The sequence below is a fragment of the Macrotis lagotis genome, chromosome 6 (genome assembly GCF_037893015.1).
Source record: "Macrotis lagotis isolate mMagLag1 chromosome 6, bilby.v1.9.chrom.fasta, whole genome shotgun sequence".
NCBI classification, from domain to species: domain Eukaryota; kingdom Metazoa; phylum Chordata; class Mammalia; order Peramelemorphia; family Peramelidae; genus Macrotis; species Macrotis lagotis.
Genome location: NC_133663.1, coordinates 87,846,159 through 87,862,623, shown reverse-complemented (window position 1 = coordinate 87,862,623; position 16,465 = coordinate 87,846,159). Strand labels below are relative to the sequence as shown.

Sequence of the window (16,465 nt, the reverse complement as noted above, 5' to 3'; positions counted from 1 at the left end):
CCCATGTTGCTGTTAGGGTGTACAGTGTTTTTCTGGTTCTGCTCATCTCACTCAGCATCAGTTCATGCAAATCCCTCCAGGCTTCCCTGAATTCCCATCCCTCCTGGTTTCTAATAGAACAGTAGTGTTCCATGACACACATATACCAGTTTGCTAAGCCATTCCCCAATTGAAGGACATTTACTTGATTTCCAATTCTTGGCCACCACAAACAGGGCTGCTATAAATATTTTTGTACAAGTAATGTTTTTACCCTTTTTCATCATAATGATGCCTTTTAAAAAATACATTAGTCATTTTAAAATCTCTTCTCTCTCTCTCTGTCTTTCCACTGTTAAATCTTCCCTAGTAACAGAAAAAGTTAACAAAAAACTGCCTTCCCATCCCTCCTGGTTTCTAATAGAACAGTAGTGTTCCATGACACACATATACCAGTTTGCTAAGCCATTCCCCAATTGAAGGACATTTACTTGATTTCCAATTCTTGGCCACCACAAACAGGGCTGCTATAAATATTTTTGTACAAGTAATGTTTTTACCCTTTTTCATCATAATGATGCCTTTTAAAAAATACATTAGTCATTTTAAAATCTCTTCTCTCTCTCTCTGTCTTTCCACTGTTAAATCTTCCCTAGTAACAGAAAAAGTTAACAAAAAACTGCCTAAGGTCCAATAGTTTATGCCAAATCCATAATTTTAGAGTTTCCTGCTGGCAAAGAAAGAACTATAAGAAATATACAGTATTGGCTAGTTTGAATTATTCCTGCTTTGTAGTCATGTTCTTGATGGTTTAGTTTTTCAATTGAATTTTGTTATTGATTTATATTTTGGTAATAGTCATTCAAATAAATATTTTCATTTTTGCTGTTGTGGGCCAACAATTGACTTTCTTGGGGTTTTTTAAATTTCCATAAAAACTGTTTTATCATTAGTTTTCATATAAAAATCTGTTGTGGAAGACTGATTCCAAAAAAATTTAATGCATGTTGTTGCTACCTGCTTTGGAATTTCTTTTTTTTTTTTTTAAGGTTTTTGCAAGGCAATAGGGTTAAGTGACTTAGCCAAGGCCACACAGCTCAGGCTAGATTTGAACTCAGGTACTTATGACTCCAGGGCTGGTTGCTCTATCCATGTGCCACCTAGCTGCCCCTTGGAATTTCTTTAACTGGATTTCATTATACAGAAATTTATAGTGGTTGGGTTTTTTCTTTTTTAATTCAGTGGTCTTAGCTGATTTTTTTCCTCTTAGGGCAAGGTTCTTTGTTGACTTGTTTTTAAAAATATTTTGATAATTACATTTCAATTCTATTTAAAAACATCCTGGGAAGAGGGGTGGAACATAAAGCTTTAAAGGATTCCATGACAAAAAAAAAAAGTTTAAAAACTCCTTCTTTTGGATATCCTACAAAAACCAGCATGTTAACTACAGATAGTTAATTTTACTTCCCATTAACCAATACTGATTCTCTTAAATTTTGTTCATTATTATAATTAGCATTATTGATCCTTTTGTTCAGCCTTTTTTAGTTCTGTTTGACTCTTCGTGACATCCATTCAGGATTTCTTGCAAAGATACTGGAGTGGTTTGCCATTTCCTTCTCTAGCTTATTTTATAGATGAGAAAACTCAGGCAAACAGTGACTTGCCCAGGGTTACATAGCTAATTTAAGTATCTGAAGCTAGATCAATCTACTGTGCCACTTAATTGTTCCCCTACTGGAATTTGTCAAACAATAAGAATAATGACCGTCTGTAATCTCTGATCTTAATGGAAAGCTTGTGGTATTTTTTTTTAATTAAATAATTCGGGTGGCTAGGTGACATAGTGGATAAAGCACCGGCCTTGGAGTCAGGAGTACCTGGGTTCAAATCCGGTCTCAGACACTTAATAATTACCTAGCTGTGTGGCCTTGGGCAAGCCACTTAACCCCATTTGCCTTGCAAAAACCTTTAAAAAAAAAGAAAGAAAGAAAAATAATTCTAGCCTTTGGGCTTAGATAGATACTTCTGATTTGATTATGGAATGATTATGGAATGATCCTTTTTGTTCATCTTGGCATTTATAGTGTAAATGAGAGAGAACTTTTTTATCAAAAGTTATATTCAACTATGGATATAAATGATTTTATTGTTTTGTTATTAATTTTATTATGAATATTTTTTGAAAATTTCAGTTAATTCAGTTACGCAAAAATATAACTACAGCTTTGTGTTTTATTTAAATTTTTGAGATATATGTATACATAAATATATAAATATATATTAAATAGTCATATTGCCCTATAGTTTTCTTTCTCCCTGGTTTGGAGTATTAAAGTCATATCTGCTCTCATAGGAGAAAGGTGCTTTTTTTTACTTTTGGAGTTTATGGAGTTATTTGTTTTTCAAATGTTCATTAGGATTCACTTGTAGATTCATTTGATCAGAATCTTGTTCTTTTAGAAGTTCATGTATGGCTTGTTCAGTTTATCAAATATTATTAATTGGGGCTTTTTTATTTTTGTAAATTTTCATCCATTTCCCCTTTAAATTTTTTTATTTTCTTGTTCTTAGAAAGTATTTCCTGATAATTTTCTGTTTTTTGAATCATTTGAATTCCCCTTTTTTCATTTTAAATTTTGATCATTTGGATAGTTTCTTTATTAACTTTCCTATGGATCTATGTTATTGTTGCTGCTGTTCAGTCATTTTCTGACTCCATTTTGGGGGTTTTCTTGGAAAAGATACTGGAGAGGTTTGCCATTTCCTTCTGCAGCTCATTTTTTTTTAATTCAAGGAAAAGATAAACAAAAAAATAGAACTTCATTTCTTTGTATTAAAAAAAGATGTTAAGGGATTACTAATTTTTTGCTTTTTCTGGTTCGTGCCATTTATCATCTTCCCTTTTTCTCTTTTGTCAAAGGAGAAATTCCATGGTATAAATTTCCTTAAAAATACTAATTTAAATATCTCACAAATTTTCATAAATCTTGATATACTTTCATATTTTTTGTTTTGTTATTTTTATCTATTCATTTAAAATCTCATTAATCTTCATTTAAGTCTATATGCTGTTTTCTTATTTTCCTTAATACAGCTTTATTGTGCTATTTCCTAGGGCAAGGTTCTTTGTTGACTTGTTTTTTAAAATATTCTGAAGCCGTGTAATTAATATTTATGCCTTTTGTCTGTGACTGCCTTGGCAAAGGGGCAGTAAATTATTTTACTATGACAGTGTGATAATAACAATGTTTCCCAATATCTAGGAAAATTACTAGTATACGAAGGTAAGGATTATTTACAAGCTTTGTAGGTGAAGTATAGAGCTGAGAGACATTCCTGTATCTGCGGGGGAGGTTTTCAACACCTTCAGTATCTTCCAACATTTGTACTGTCATGGGACCAGATTTTGTAAATGGGATAGTCAGTACTGAAAAATCATTGGGTTTTCCATTTGCTTCTAGTATTCTGTTCAGAGCCTCTGGAACTTTCTCATTGAAGATTCCAGCAGGCCTTGTTTTAGTGTATGAATCTTCTCTTTAATCAAAAACTGCACCATTAGTGGACCATTAGCATAAACTAGAAAGCTTGCCATAGACCTTTAAGGTGCTGTGTAACAAGTTGTCAGGAGAGTGCCACCCTGCATGAGATGAGGATGCTGGTGTGCTTATTGATGGTGCCCTTGGATAGAAAACCAGCCTCTGAGTCAGGCAGGCCTGTGTTCCAAGCCCGGCCTCTGACATGAGCCCCTTCACTTTGGAGTATTCTGACCCGCTGTTGTGAGACTGCAGAGGTACCCCAGACCTAGATTGGGGCAGGGAGTGTGCTGCCAAGAGATGGTTTGACCACGATGTTCTAGATCAGTCCTTAGCCAGGCCCCAAAAATGGCTAATGGAGTCCTAGGTGATGAGTCTTGCTAGCACATCCCTGTTTTTAGACAACAGAAAACAACAGAAAAGCCTTTTTCCTGCAACCTCATGGTGCTACTGTGAGGACTTGCTATCAATATAGGACTTGAGGATAGTGTGCTGGACCTGGAGTCAGGAAGACCTGAGTTCAGATCCAGTTTGAGATGCTAGCTGTGTTGCCAAAAAAAAAAAAATCTGAGTTGTAAACAATTTAGGGGCAGCTTGGTGGTGCAGTGGATAGAGCACCAACCCTGGAGTCAGGAGTACTTGAGTTCAAATCTGACCTCAGACACTTAATAATTACCTAGCCGTGTGGCCTTGGGCAAGCCACTTAACCCCCACTACCTTGCAAAAAAAAAAGTCTTGAGTTGAGATGCTAGCTGTGGGATCTGGTTGGCCTCAACCTCTGTCTGCCTCATTTTCCTCAGCTGTACAAGTAGAAGGATCAAGTCAGACAGTATTTTTTTTTTTTAGATTTTTCAAGGCAATGGGGTTAAGTGGCTTGCCCAAGGCCACACGGCTAGGTAATTATTAAGTGTCTGAAGTCAGATTTGAACCCAGGTACTCCTGACTCCAAGGCCGGCGCTTTATTTACTGTGCCACCTAGGCACCCCCAGACAGTATTTGTTAAAAGCAGTTACCATCACTTTTACTGATACTTAGCATGTTTATATGATTCCCTTCTCTTTCTGCTTAGACTCCCCTAAAAAAATCCATTTGGGACTTTCCCATCGGACCCAATAAAGAGCTCATAGAAATAGGAGATGGACAGTAAGGTCTTCATGCTTTTTCCTCTTATGTCATTGTTTTAGGCCCTTGTTGGTGTTTTTCCTGGTACCATATTCTTATCCCTTTCTATAGCTGCCAATTAATTGAATATTTACATTATTCCTTTTCAGAGAGTAGTGTAGAACCCAGCATTGGCCTAGAGCCCTCAGACTGTGTTGACAGGAGTGGATCTGTGCTGTTGGTTGACAGCCCCTGCTGTGAGTCTTCTACAGGTTTCTGCTGCTGTCACTGAGTCACACCAAGTGAAAGGAGATGGGGGGGGCGGTGCAAAGGGGCGACTCTTGCCAAAATGAGCTCTTCCAGAATAGTGGAATTCTAGGAAAGTGTCTTGGAGCTGTGCATAACAGTCAATGAAAGCCATTCTCAGGAGGCAGGCCCATATACTTCCTCCCCAGAAAGGTACAGAAAATTTACTATGTGGTAAATTCACAAATTTGATCAGGAAATCTCATCACTCCCAGTGCTCTCAGATGAGGATATCTTTAGCCATTTTAGTTGAATCCCCATTTTTGGATATCTCAGTGTAGGAGCCACCACCTTCTTGATTACCTTCCCCAGTGCTTTGAAGTTAGAACAGTCGTTAGTCCTAAAGTTTATCATGTGTAATGGTCCAGACTTCTGATAGAATTCTAGTAGTTGTAAATGACTGGAGCTTACATTTGTCCCCAGAACAAACTTAGGTAGCAATTTTTCCTAAGACTTGCACATTTTTTGGTGCCTGTATAAGGGTCTGGCCCAAACCAAAAAATAGAGCAATTAACAGAATGGAGAATGGTTGAGTTGGGAGAGTTAATAGCAGTTTTTTCTCCAGAAGGAAAAGTATCCACAGTTAACTGTGATCCATTAGGATCTCTGGTGATTCCCTTCAGCAAACTCCCTTCCTTGCTCATTCCCCTTCATATATAAACTTTTACCCAGTTATAATCTGTAACATTATTGTCACTTCTCATCCAATGTATGAATATTTAATCATTTGTTGAGTGTTTGTGGCATCTTTGTATTCAGGAATAAGGTCTGGTTATTTTCGCTAAATGGACTAAAGCAAATCAAAGTTATAATGCATTGGTCCAAAAAACTTTAGGGTAACCACATTCTCAAGAGTTGGAGGGTACCTTATAAGTGAGGCCTGGGGTCTGCCTGACTAGTCTGTAGAAACCATTCTTAGCTGGCAGACTTTACAAAGACAGTATGGCGACTGACTTTGTCCCTTAACACTATATAGTTTACTTACTTCTGATCAGATCCCATCTATATCAGGAGAAAAAAAGCCTTTTTCTAAAATGTACCCACCAATGTTCATTACACCTTTATGTGACTGGGAAGGAAATTCACCCCTTTTTTTTTCAAGGCAAATGGCTTGCCCAAGGCCACACAGCTAGGTAATTATTAAGCATCTGAGGCTGGATTTGAACTCAGGTACTCCTGACTCCAGGGCCGGTGCTCTGTCCACTGAGCCACCTAACTGCCCCAATTCACCACTTCTTAAGCCATCCCATTCTATTTTTTCCACACACACACAATTGTTAGGTAGTTTTCCTGCCTGAATCTACTGCTGCAGCTTTCACCTTTGTCCTCACTCTGTCCTGTGGGGCCAAGCCCAACAAGTCTAACCCCCTCTTTAATGGGATCAAACTTAAAACACTTGAAAACAACTATTATATACTTTCAGTCATCTTAGAGGATTGTCATGTGAAAGAGGAATTAGTCCTTTTCTGTTTAAACCACAGTGGATAGAATGAGGAGCGATGAATAACAGTGAGAGAAAGGAAGATTTAGGCTTTATTTGGGCTTAATTAAAAGAGCTCAAAAAATGATATGTGCTGCCTCAAATGGTGATGGATACCTCCTCACCCCCTTTTGGATTTCTTCAAGGGTGGTGGAACAACCATCCTATAAATACTGGGTGTGTTCTAGTGGGAGATTTCTTTTGGGATTGGAATTCCCACTGTTTCTTGAATTTCTTTTTTTCTTTGCCTGAACATTCTCAGTTCTTTCAGCAGATCCTCACAACCCCCTTCTCCAAATGCTCTCCTCATCCAAGCCTTAAAGAAAGAGCATGCACCTTCTTGGTCCAGGACAGCTGCAGGCCCTCACTTTGAGATAAAGGGCTTGTCCAGCTTGTTCTACCCCAAACTTCTAGGTGGGACTTTACATCTGTTATTAGGCTCAGCCCATCCTGTTTTAGCCTATCAAGATCTTTCTGAATCCTGCCTTTGTTATTCATTGTGAGCTGGTTTTGCCTTTAGCCCTCTGGTGTATTCCAAGGAAAAGCCTTCCTTCCTTCAAGTTATTAGCAGTCCCTTTATGACTATTCTCTACTTCTTTTCAAATTTACCTCTCCAACTTTCAAGAAGCCCACAACTCTCATGCTGTCAAGAAGAATTATCAGGGTCTTTGTAGATTAGACTCTGCAACCTTCATCTGCTAGTGCCTGAATCTTAGAGGCTCTGATGTAGTAGCCCTGCCTAACAGTGGTGGTCCATCAGTCTTTTTGCTTGGAGCTATCCCAGGTGAGAGGTGGGTGAGGATGGACTAAGTCATAACCTCCCCAGGTGACTCTGCTTTGGGTGAGCTTTCATTTTAAGGATATTTTTCCTTATATCAAGACTGAATTTGCCTCCTTGCCACTCCCTGATCTTCCAGATTCAAACATAACTCTTAGTTCTGTCTTCAATTAAACCTGTCAAAAAGTGAAATTGGGTTCCGCCCTTGCATTCTCCTTGGATTCCTTCTTATTTTGATCCTAGCTTTCTACTTGCCTGTAGATCTACCCAACAACACCTTAGAGTGGGTGATTGCCAAAGTGAAATCCTTGGCTTCTTCTCTTTGCACCTTTTTCTCTATGAAATGACTTACAAATGTCTGATCTATACTCCAGATTCATATCTCTTGTCACCTTGATGTCCCCCAGAACTTTTTTTTTTATTTATTGAGTACCTGCAGAAAATCAAAGAGAAATGTGAACCAGTTCTTGTTCCTAAAGAACTTGACATTGTAATATAATGTGAAACAAAGCTGGAAGTGATCAAGAAAATTTCTTTTTGGGACGACTAGGTGGCGCAGTGGATAAAGCACCGGCCCTGGAGTCAGGAGTACCTGGGTTCAAATCCGGTCTCAGACACTTAATAATTACCTAGCTGTGTGGCCTTGGGCAAGCCACTTAACCCCATTTGGCTTGCAAAAATCCTAAAAAAAAAAAATGAACTAAGTTGAGGCTAGAGACCTCTGTTCCAGAGGTGACTGCTGCTTATTAGCTGTGTTATGTTAGACAAGTCATTTGACCAATCTTTAGTTTCCAAATCTCTTGGAATAGATCCCTATAAAATAGCCTTCTTTCTGGAGTTTTGTGAGGTGGCTAAAGAAGCTAATTTTTTTCTATATCCCGTCTGAGAAAGATGAAAGCTATATGTAGGAAATACATAGCATGATAAATCCAGGTCTTAAATTTTTGTATACATCCATAATTTAATTTTGAAAGATGATTCCCATACAAAACTTGAGTTTCATAAGAAACTCTAAAATCTATTTAATTGTGAATTTTTATTATTTTATTATAGACATATAAATCTGGGTTCTAATCCAAGCCAGAGTACTGGGGGAAGGTGGGTGGAGTAGGAAACATAAAAATGCTTTTAGGAAATTACTTTGTAAACTTTCCAGATTAGTGATCTCTTCATTGTCTTAGCTACACAGCCTTATTCCTGATTCCATTGCTGTTATTTCCTGATGAAAATAAGTGATTTTTATGTTGTGTACATAAAAAATTTTCTAGTACCAATATTTATTTTGAAACCTTTAAAAAATAAAATAGAACAAGCTGCAGTATAATAGGTAATAATTTTTACCAATTCTTATTTTATCTGAAAATGTTTAAAATTATTGGCTTCATATTATATAAAACACAGTAAGTTCCTTACTTAAATTTTTTGTGAATTCAGAAGTGATTCAAAAATTAGCTTGGTAAAATGTAGTGAAGAGATAAATATCCTAAATCCATTAGGGAAACTATTTAGAGTTCAAGTTTTATTGGGGGGGGGGTGATGATTTGGACGGAATTTCATGTGTTTTTTTTTTAATAAACCTTGTACTGATTTAAAATTCTTTTGTGATTTAGAATTTCTATAAATATCTGGATGATTATAATTTTGAATATTATGAACTCATAAAATTACCTAAATAAAATTACCTAACTTTAAGATTTCTTTGGAGTATATTTAAATAATTTTTATTTGTTAACTGAAAAATGAAAAAAATTGCCGTGGTCTTCTTTAGAAGAGTTATATACTCCCGGGGTGGCGCAGTGGATAGAGCGCCAGCCCTGGAGTCAGGAGTACCTGAGTTCAAATCTGGCCTCAGACACTTACTAATTACCTAGCTGTGTGGCCTTAGGCAAGTCACTTTAATCCCATTGCCTTGGAAAAAACCTCAAAAAAAATTAAAAAAGAAGAGTTATATACTCCTGAGAGAGTTTATGTAGAGTTTAATGAGTGATTCTCCATGAATCCAGAGAAATAACATTTGATATATTGGGTCAGTGGTAGACTAATGTCCACTGATAGTTTCCGAAAAGAGTGAAATTCTCCCATAGTATGTCAGTGTCAGGGGAACCTCCCTAACAGACTGAAAACAAAGCCCTGGTTTAGGACTGGTTTTGTTCCCCAGCTTAACATTATGTTACTTAGAAAATCTATACAATGAAAGGATCTTTTTAGTTAGGTTCTAAAAATGCATAAGATCCCTTTCTTATAACAATTTTGATGGTCTCTGCCATAAATAACAGGCACTCTCATGAACTATGTAAAATATTAGTGCTTTGTTTTTAACAACCAACATTTGAAATGCAATATTGTGATTTACATTGTCTTAAAAAAACCCACACAACCTTAAATATGGCTATTTTGTATTTCTCTAGACCTAGAGAAATATTTATTTATTTATAAAATTATTTTCATATTTATTTATTTATCCTTATTCACTGATCTCTGGGGTTAAGCCACTCCTTATTGCCTTTGTGGAGGGTGATTTTCAAGAAATTGGCAGCTGTGGCTATTGGACTTTTTTCTCTACAGTGTCATCATAAATACACATCCTAATTTCAGTGATTTTTTTTTTTTAATTCTAGCTACTTGAGGGTGCTTTTTGGGAGAAAGGAGAAAGTTGTATTATACATTAATTTTCTTTTTGTACTTATAGATTGATTACCTGGAATAGATGAAATAATTTGGTTATCTGTCTTTTATGTAGGCCAAAGCAACTTCATGAAATCCCAGCTTTTTACTGTCCTGATAAGAATAAAGTGAATTTCATTCCTAAGAGCGGCTCTGCCTTCTGCCTTGTCAGCATCCTCAAGCCACTTCTTCCCACTCAAGATCTGACCCTTAAGGGCTCCAGCCATGGCCTGACTGTCTCCACTGGCATGGCTCCCACCCTGCTGCAGCCCATCGCCGTGGCCTCTCTGTCTGCAAACCCAGAACAAGACAGGATTTCTCGAGGGACGAGTACCGTTCTCCCACAGACCTCTCTGCTCCAGCCGTCAGGACCATTTGAGGAGGCAGAGGGATAGGAGACCATTGCTCCTCCATTGCTCTGGGAAACTAAGAGAACCTAACTGGTGATAAGGTGTGAAGGAACATTCCTAACATGCCTCCTCGGTTGAGTCTGCCATGGATAGGCTCCTCAGCTTTTTGATAGTGACATGCCCCATCCATCTGTGGTGAGGGCGTCATGAGCTTCCATTAGGAAGCAGGACTTGTGACTGCTGAACCCCATTTGTGAAGTCTCAAACTCAATTCACATCCTACTTTTTTTTAAAGCACTGGTTAAATGAAACAGACTGTATCATTCTTTACTTTTGGAGGACCATTTTATCACAATGCTTTTTGTGTCTCAAGTTAGACTTTTTTAAGAGCAAACAGATCCCTGCAAACATAATTACCAAAGGGAGAAGTTACTGATGCTGCAAGAACCATCTTTTATATGAAAATAACTATTTTATAATAATAATAACAAATGTTAATTTTCCGATGCATAGCAGACAATAGGATGTTCAGAAGACATTTCTCTGGCCACTGTTTTTTTGTTTCCTTTTCTAGATATGTATGCTATTCTCAGCTGTTGTCCAGCTGCTGGGACCAAAGGGATTGTTGAAATTTTCCTACAATCTTAGACACTTGACTGTGTTCTTCTCCCAACCAACAACAGATAAATAAATGCATTGAACATTTGTTTGTTTAAAAAAAAAACAAAGCAATATTAGTTCATTATGTGATTTTATTTTTATGTCAATAAGTTTTGTGCTTTGGACAAACCATCCTTTTAAAAGTGCTATTCCCTTGTCCACATTTAAGATTCCTGTATACCTTTATCTGCATGGTGAAAAGCTACACTCTGGATACAAGTGCTTTAATATGCTATCAGTGGAGTTTTGTTAGAAAATCAATGAGCCAAAAAGCAACCCTCCCCCCAATTCTTGATCACTCTAACTAGTAAGACTCCTCTAGTTATCAGCAATGTGTGAAATCATGTAATTTTTTTTTCCTTCCTTAGCACAAAAATCACTTCTTCAGCTCAGTCCTCAGTGTATTGTAGCCCCAAGTGATCCTGATATAACTGTGCATGGATCCCTTCCTGTACTTTTGTGACTTTGCAGCCAATGTCGTGGATTTATTCAGGGCAGATGGTTGTGTTCCACTGCAGCCAGTGGTTCCCCTTTCTGCCCCCTCCCCAAAGGTCACCTTCCTGATCCCAGTTATCTGAGGGTATGGTTAGGTTTGTTGGGTTGGGGGGGGGGTTGTTTAAAAATGTAAAGGGAAAAAAGAAAGGAAAATTAAAATAGAAAGGAAATTAAGGAGGGGGCTCTTCTCTCATTGAGAAGTGTCACAAGTTTCAGCTTAGGGCAAGTCCTAATACAAAAAAACTGCAGATAGAACCAATAGCAGTAGGTATTTTTTTATCTAAGCAACTCTTAGAAAAATTCAAGTTAAGAACATTAGTGGGTATGTGATGGGGAATTTAAGGGGCAGCTATTTTGCAGTGTCAAAAGAAATAAAACTGATAGAAGGATTCTTTTAAAACTTCATATATAGTACTCTTAATATGCAATAATTTTATATCCCTACAAATACTATAGTCAGAGTCCAATATTAGGCACTTGAAATGGAGGAAACAACTTTAATGTTCAATCAGCCATAGTTTTCTGAGCTCACAGTTGTACCCTTCAGGGAAAAACTGGTAGTAGCAATAAGTGTTTTCAAAAGACTATACCAAATTTTTATTCGTGTTCCTTTCAAACAATTGATTAAAATCTGTGAAGTAATTTTAAAATGATGTGACTTAGCCATAAGCAAACATTTGAATAAATCTATTTACACATCAGTTGGTAGGTACAGTGTACTTTGATACCCTTTATATCTGAGACTAATTCTGAGTATACTATATCTCCTTTTGCAATTAAGCTTTCAATTATTCAGGAATGAATCATCTAGTTCTATCTTGAAGCCCCATTTCTCTGCCATCTTGTTTCTAAGATAATTCACTATTCACTAGCTACTCTACATAAAAGAGCCAGGGATATGAAGAGATGCTTAAAAAAAAACTTATCAATTTGGCTCCTTTGTTAAGTGCTTTTGGTGAAAGGTGTAGGAGGAAGTTGAAATCAATGGCTGAGAACACTAAAGTTTCTGGATAATTTATGAATTTTAATAATCCTTGCTATATTTTCTCTTCCTCTTATAATATACCTTCCATTTAAAAAAAAATCTCCTGTAATTCTCATAAGTAATCCAGGTTGGTTGCAAATTAAATTCTTTTACCTCTATCCAACATAGACAATATCTAGGAATGTTCTACATTTACTAAATTTGAAGCATTTACAAATTACACTTGAAGCAGATGTTTAAGAATTATTTTTTATATAGACTTGGAATTTAAACAAAATCTTAAAGTAAGAAGATGAAAATCTCCAGCTAGACTACTTCCTTGGCTTCCAAATTAACTTTGAATGCATTCCTTAGATTCTGAGCTTTGGATCTTTTTGTTTCAATTAAATTGATACAGAACTTTACAGCAATTGCCAAAGGGCTAATTTCAGCATATAAGCTTCTATTGTGATCTTTAAAAATTATTAACCATATGTCTCTTTTCATATGCATTTGATGAATATAAGATTAAATAATAGTGTTGCTTCTACAATTAAGTTCTTAATTTAAGAGCTATTAAATCGAATAGAATTTCTAATGGATAATACTGGGAAAAATAATTTAGAAAATATTTTCCAAAAAATGTTATTAAGCAATATACATACATGTATCCATATAATGACAGAGGAGGAATAAACTCCATATTCAGGTCAAGGAATCATCCATGGAGTTAGGATCTTAAAGGTCATGTAGTTTGAACTCCTTGATTTTACAGATGAGGAAACTGAGGCCAAAAAAGAGGTTAAATGACTCATTTAGAGTTACATAATTACTTGGAGGCCAAGCTGGAATTCAAATTTATGCCAGCCAGATCCAAATCTAATGCTTTTAAAATAAATTGTACCACTTTTCTGATGGAGGATTTGGATTTGGAAAGAAGAGTTGTTACACTGGAGAAGATTATCATTTTCTCTGTAGATAAAAGCTTTTCTTGCTATCAAATAAACTTTCTTAAATAAAAAAAACTACTTTATTATATAATCTGAACATCAGGTGTATGATGTAAGGAAAGGGTTTGGAGTCAGTAGAACCAATCTAATCTTAGAATCCTGATGACTTGAAGCCAGTCAACTCCTCTTGATTGGTTTTCTCATCTGTAAATGACAGTGTTGGTTGGACTAGATGATACTTTAAATTCCTTTCAACTCTTAATCCTATGACCTTGTTCCTCAAAGCTCTCTTGAGTACTGATTACAATTATTTGTTCCCTGTTAATAATGTGGCTTAGCATGTGCATCAAAATCAGTCTTAGATTTTATAGGTTCCTTAGTAAAAACCTTTTACCTAAGCTTGAAAATTCAGTGGAACATTTAAATGCTGTTATATGAAGAGGCCATTTTGTTTTCTACCTGTGGAAGAAATGACTGGTGAAGTAGAAGGAATTTCAAAATGTTGACTCCAGCCATGTGGATTTTGCTGGAAGAAGATGGTTTTTATTACCTTTTGTGTAAGACAAGGATAATTTTTATTTTGTTAAATGGTACAAATAAAAGTTCCCTAAGTCCACCAATAGGGCTTAGAGTTCTGTAATCCAGCTCTGTCATTGGCACTGAATTTCCCATTAATGAAAAAAATCTGACTTGGCACTTTAAGGCTTAAAACTAGTTCAGAATCTTTTGTCTTAATAGATAAGCAGACCAGCCAACAGCAAATGGCAGGCTGCAGACATTAAAAAGAGAATTTGAGGAGGCACTGGGGAGATCTAACTGCCTTTATGTTGAGGGTGTGTACTGTAAGAAAAAGGTAGTTTTCCTTGAAAAATTGACCTTTACGTAATCAGTGTTGTTCATGATGTTAAATATTATCATATGTATAAAAGGTGTTGTGTATACATTGTATCTTAAGAATTGTTGGTGCCTCATGGAAAAAAGTTTACTTTTTGTGTAAAGACATGGTATTTGTGTATCTTGGTGGAGTTAACAAGAGTTATTTTTTCCTTTCTACTGTTAAAAGAAATAATTTCAGGAGAATTTGGATTATATTTTTGTTCCAGAAATATCTGATCTCTAATAATTTGTTGTAAATGATAGGATTGATATAAAAAATGTATGTGAAGTAGCAAAACAATGATCTAGCCATCCCTTGCTTCTTTGCGGTCCTTCCCAGTAGCCCCCAAAGCAGAAAAACATCAGCTCCAGGAGCCATTTATAAAATAGAAGAATATTGAAAGGAACATTGGCAAATATATTATGAGTTGGTTTTTCCAAGAGGTCCTAGTTGTAACTCGAGGTGACTTTGCTTACAGGGTGGTTGCATTTTATTCTGAAGAATGAGATGCCCTATCAGAAAGGCCACGTGCTTGGAGCTATTTTTCCACTGGTAGTGATGGATTATGTTCCACTTTTGACCAGTAGCATATGTTCACAAGACAGTAATTTCGGGTTGGGGATATAAATATATATATTATTGCTTAAAGGATACAGCAGATATTGCTTGTAACCAACTTTAAGTCATAACTACCATGAAATATATACGTATATAAAACTTTTTTAGTAATAAAGCTGGGGCATATGGAACCTACAAGTGATGAAAGAAACCTCGAGGTCATCTACTATCAGTGACAAAAATATTAACAGAACTTAAAAATAAAACTAGCAAAAGCAGAATTAAAAATAAAAATCCTTTTATTAGCTAAAATTTAGTAATACCCATATAATTTTGTTAGTAAAGCTTTTCCATTGTCATTCGAATTTCAAAACTGGGATATATATGGTAGGTGACTCATTGTCCTTTTCCTTTCACTCATTCATCCTCCTCCTTACCCCTCTGCAAAACCCGTAGGATTAGATGAGATGTGAATTCCAGCATCTGAATCTTCATTGTCTATCATTGTTACTGGTTTGACAGTATTAAATGTGCACGAAACCTACATTTTGGAAGCTACTGTGATCATTTCTCCAGTTGGTATCTAGAAACCTTCTCCAATGTAGAAGTATGATAGTTTTCACAGCAGTTCACTGCCATTGTGACATAGAAAGTCTGGATTTTTTCTCTTGCCAAAATTAGTCATCATTTTTACTAATATTTTAAAAGTCTTGATTTTTTACCAGAAAGCTACAGATTTACGGTGTGTCGTTTACAGTCTTTGTCGCTACATATAGCTTTTTTTTAAGTATCTTTGGATATGCAGAAAAGTTGTTTGAAGCTGTTTATTCTGTTTTACTAAAATATGGATTGGAGACTAAGTCTGCAAGACATTTCTTCTTGGAAGAAGCTTTCAAGCCTAGCCACACCCACCTGATTCACATCCCTTAAATAAATTCTCTAGAACATCACTTGTGTTAAATTGATTTTTTGTTGTTGTAAATATGTTTGCAGCTTCTTGCCTATGGATGATCGAATATTATTACATGTGTCTGCTGCAGCCTCCCTGGAGGTGGCTGAGTTTTGTTAAGAGATTTGTGCTTGGAAGAGAACAAAATAGTAGTTCTGGCTCTTGAGCTTCTTAAGAATCCTGTGGAATCTCACTTAGTCCTGAAGATCAGAAGGAAACACAATTTGAAAGGCTTTTAAAACTCAAAGGCTATATAGATATAAGAAGGTGCCATTATTCTCTTTTTCCCCTAAGGTTGTCAGTTTTTTGTTTTTTTGATAGGCAGTGGGGTTTAGGTGACTTGCCCAAGGTCATACAACTAGGTAATTATCTGAGGTCCTCCAGTGCCACTACCCCATCTACTGCACCACCTAGTTACCCCTGCTGTAAGTTTTTAATGATGGAAATGGTTCTTTGCTGAATGCATGCATTTCAGCTTACAGTATATAAATTTTAAAAATTTAAGGGATGAAATTCAAGGAGAATTTTTTCTGGGTCACAACTTGGGGACAAAGTGCTAAATAGAACTCTCTTAACAGGCTTGCTTTTTCTTCTGATTTTGAAAGAACTAAATACAGGGCAAAATAATCTTTGGGTAGAGATATGACACCTAAAATTAGATAAAACTGGAAAGTGAAAAAGTTATTGTTAACTATAGTAACTTTTAGAGTAGTTTTGAGATGTCCAAGACAGACATTGAACTAACAGGATCAATGTATTTTTAAGCTTGGTTTTTCTATTTTTTTTTTTTTTTAGGTTTTTGCAAGGCAATGGGGTTA

The 16,465-nt window shown here is 36.1% G+C and overlaps 1 protein-coding gene across 2 annotated transcripts in view; it reads left to right on the top strand.

The window, feature by feature from the left end:
* The window catches only part of FAM117B (family with sequence similarity 117 member B), a 137,847-nt gene extending 123,613 nt beyond the window's left edge, over positions 1-14,234 (top strand). For both annotated transcript variants that reach the window (XM_074191620.1, XM_074191619.1), the window contains exon 8: positions 9,921-14,234. In XM_074191620.1, the coding sequence (XP_074047721.1) occupies positions 9,921-10,239 (319 nt within the window). In that variant the 3' untranslated portion in view covers positions 10,240-14,234. The remainder of the gene's footprint in view (positions 1-9,920) is intronic.
* The last annotated feature ends 2,231 nt before the right edge of the window (positions 14,235-16,465 follow it).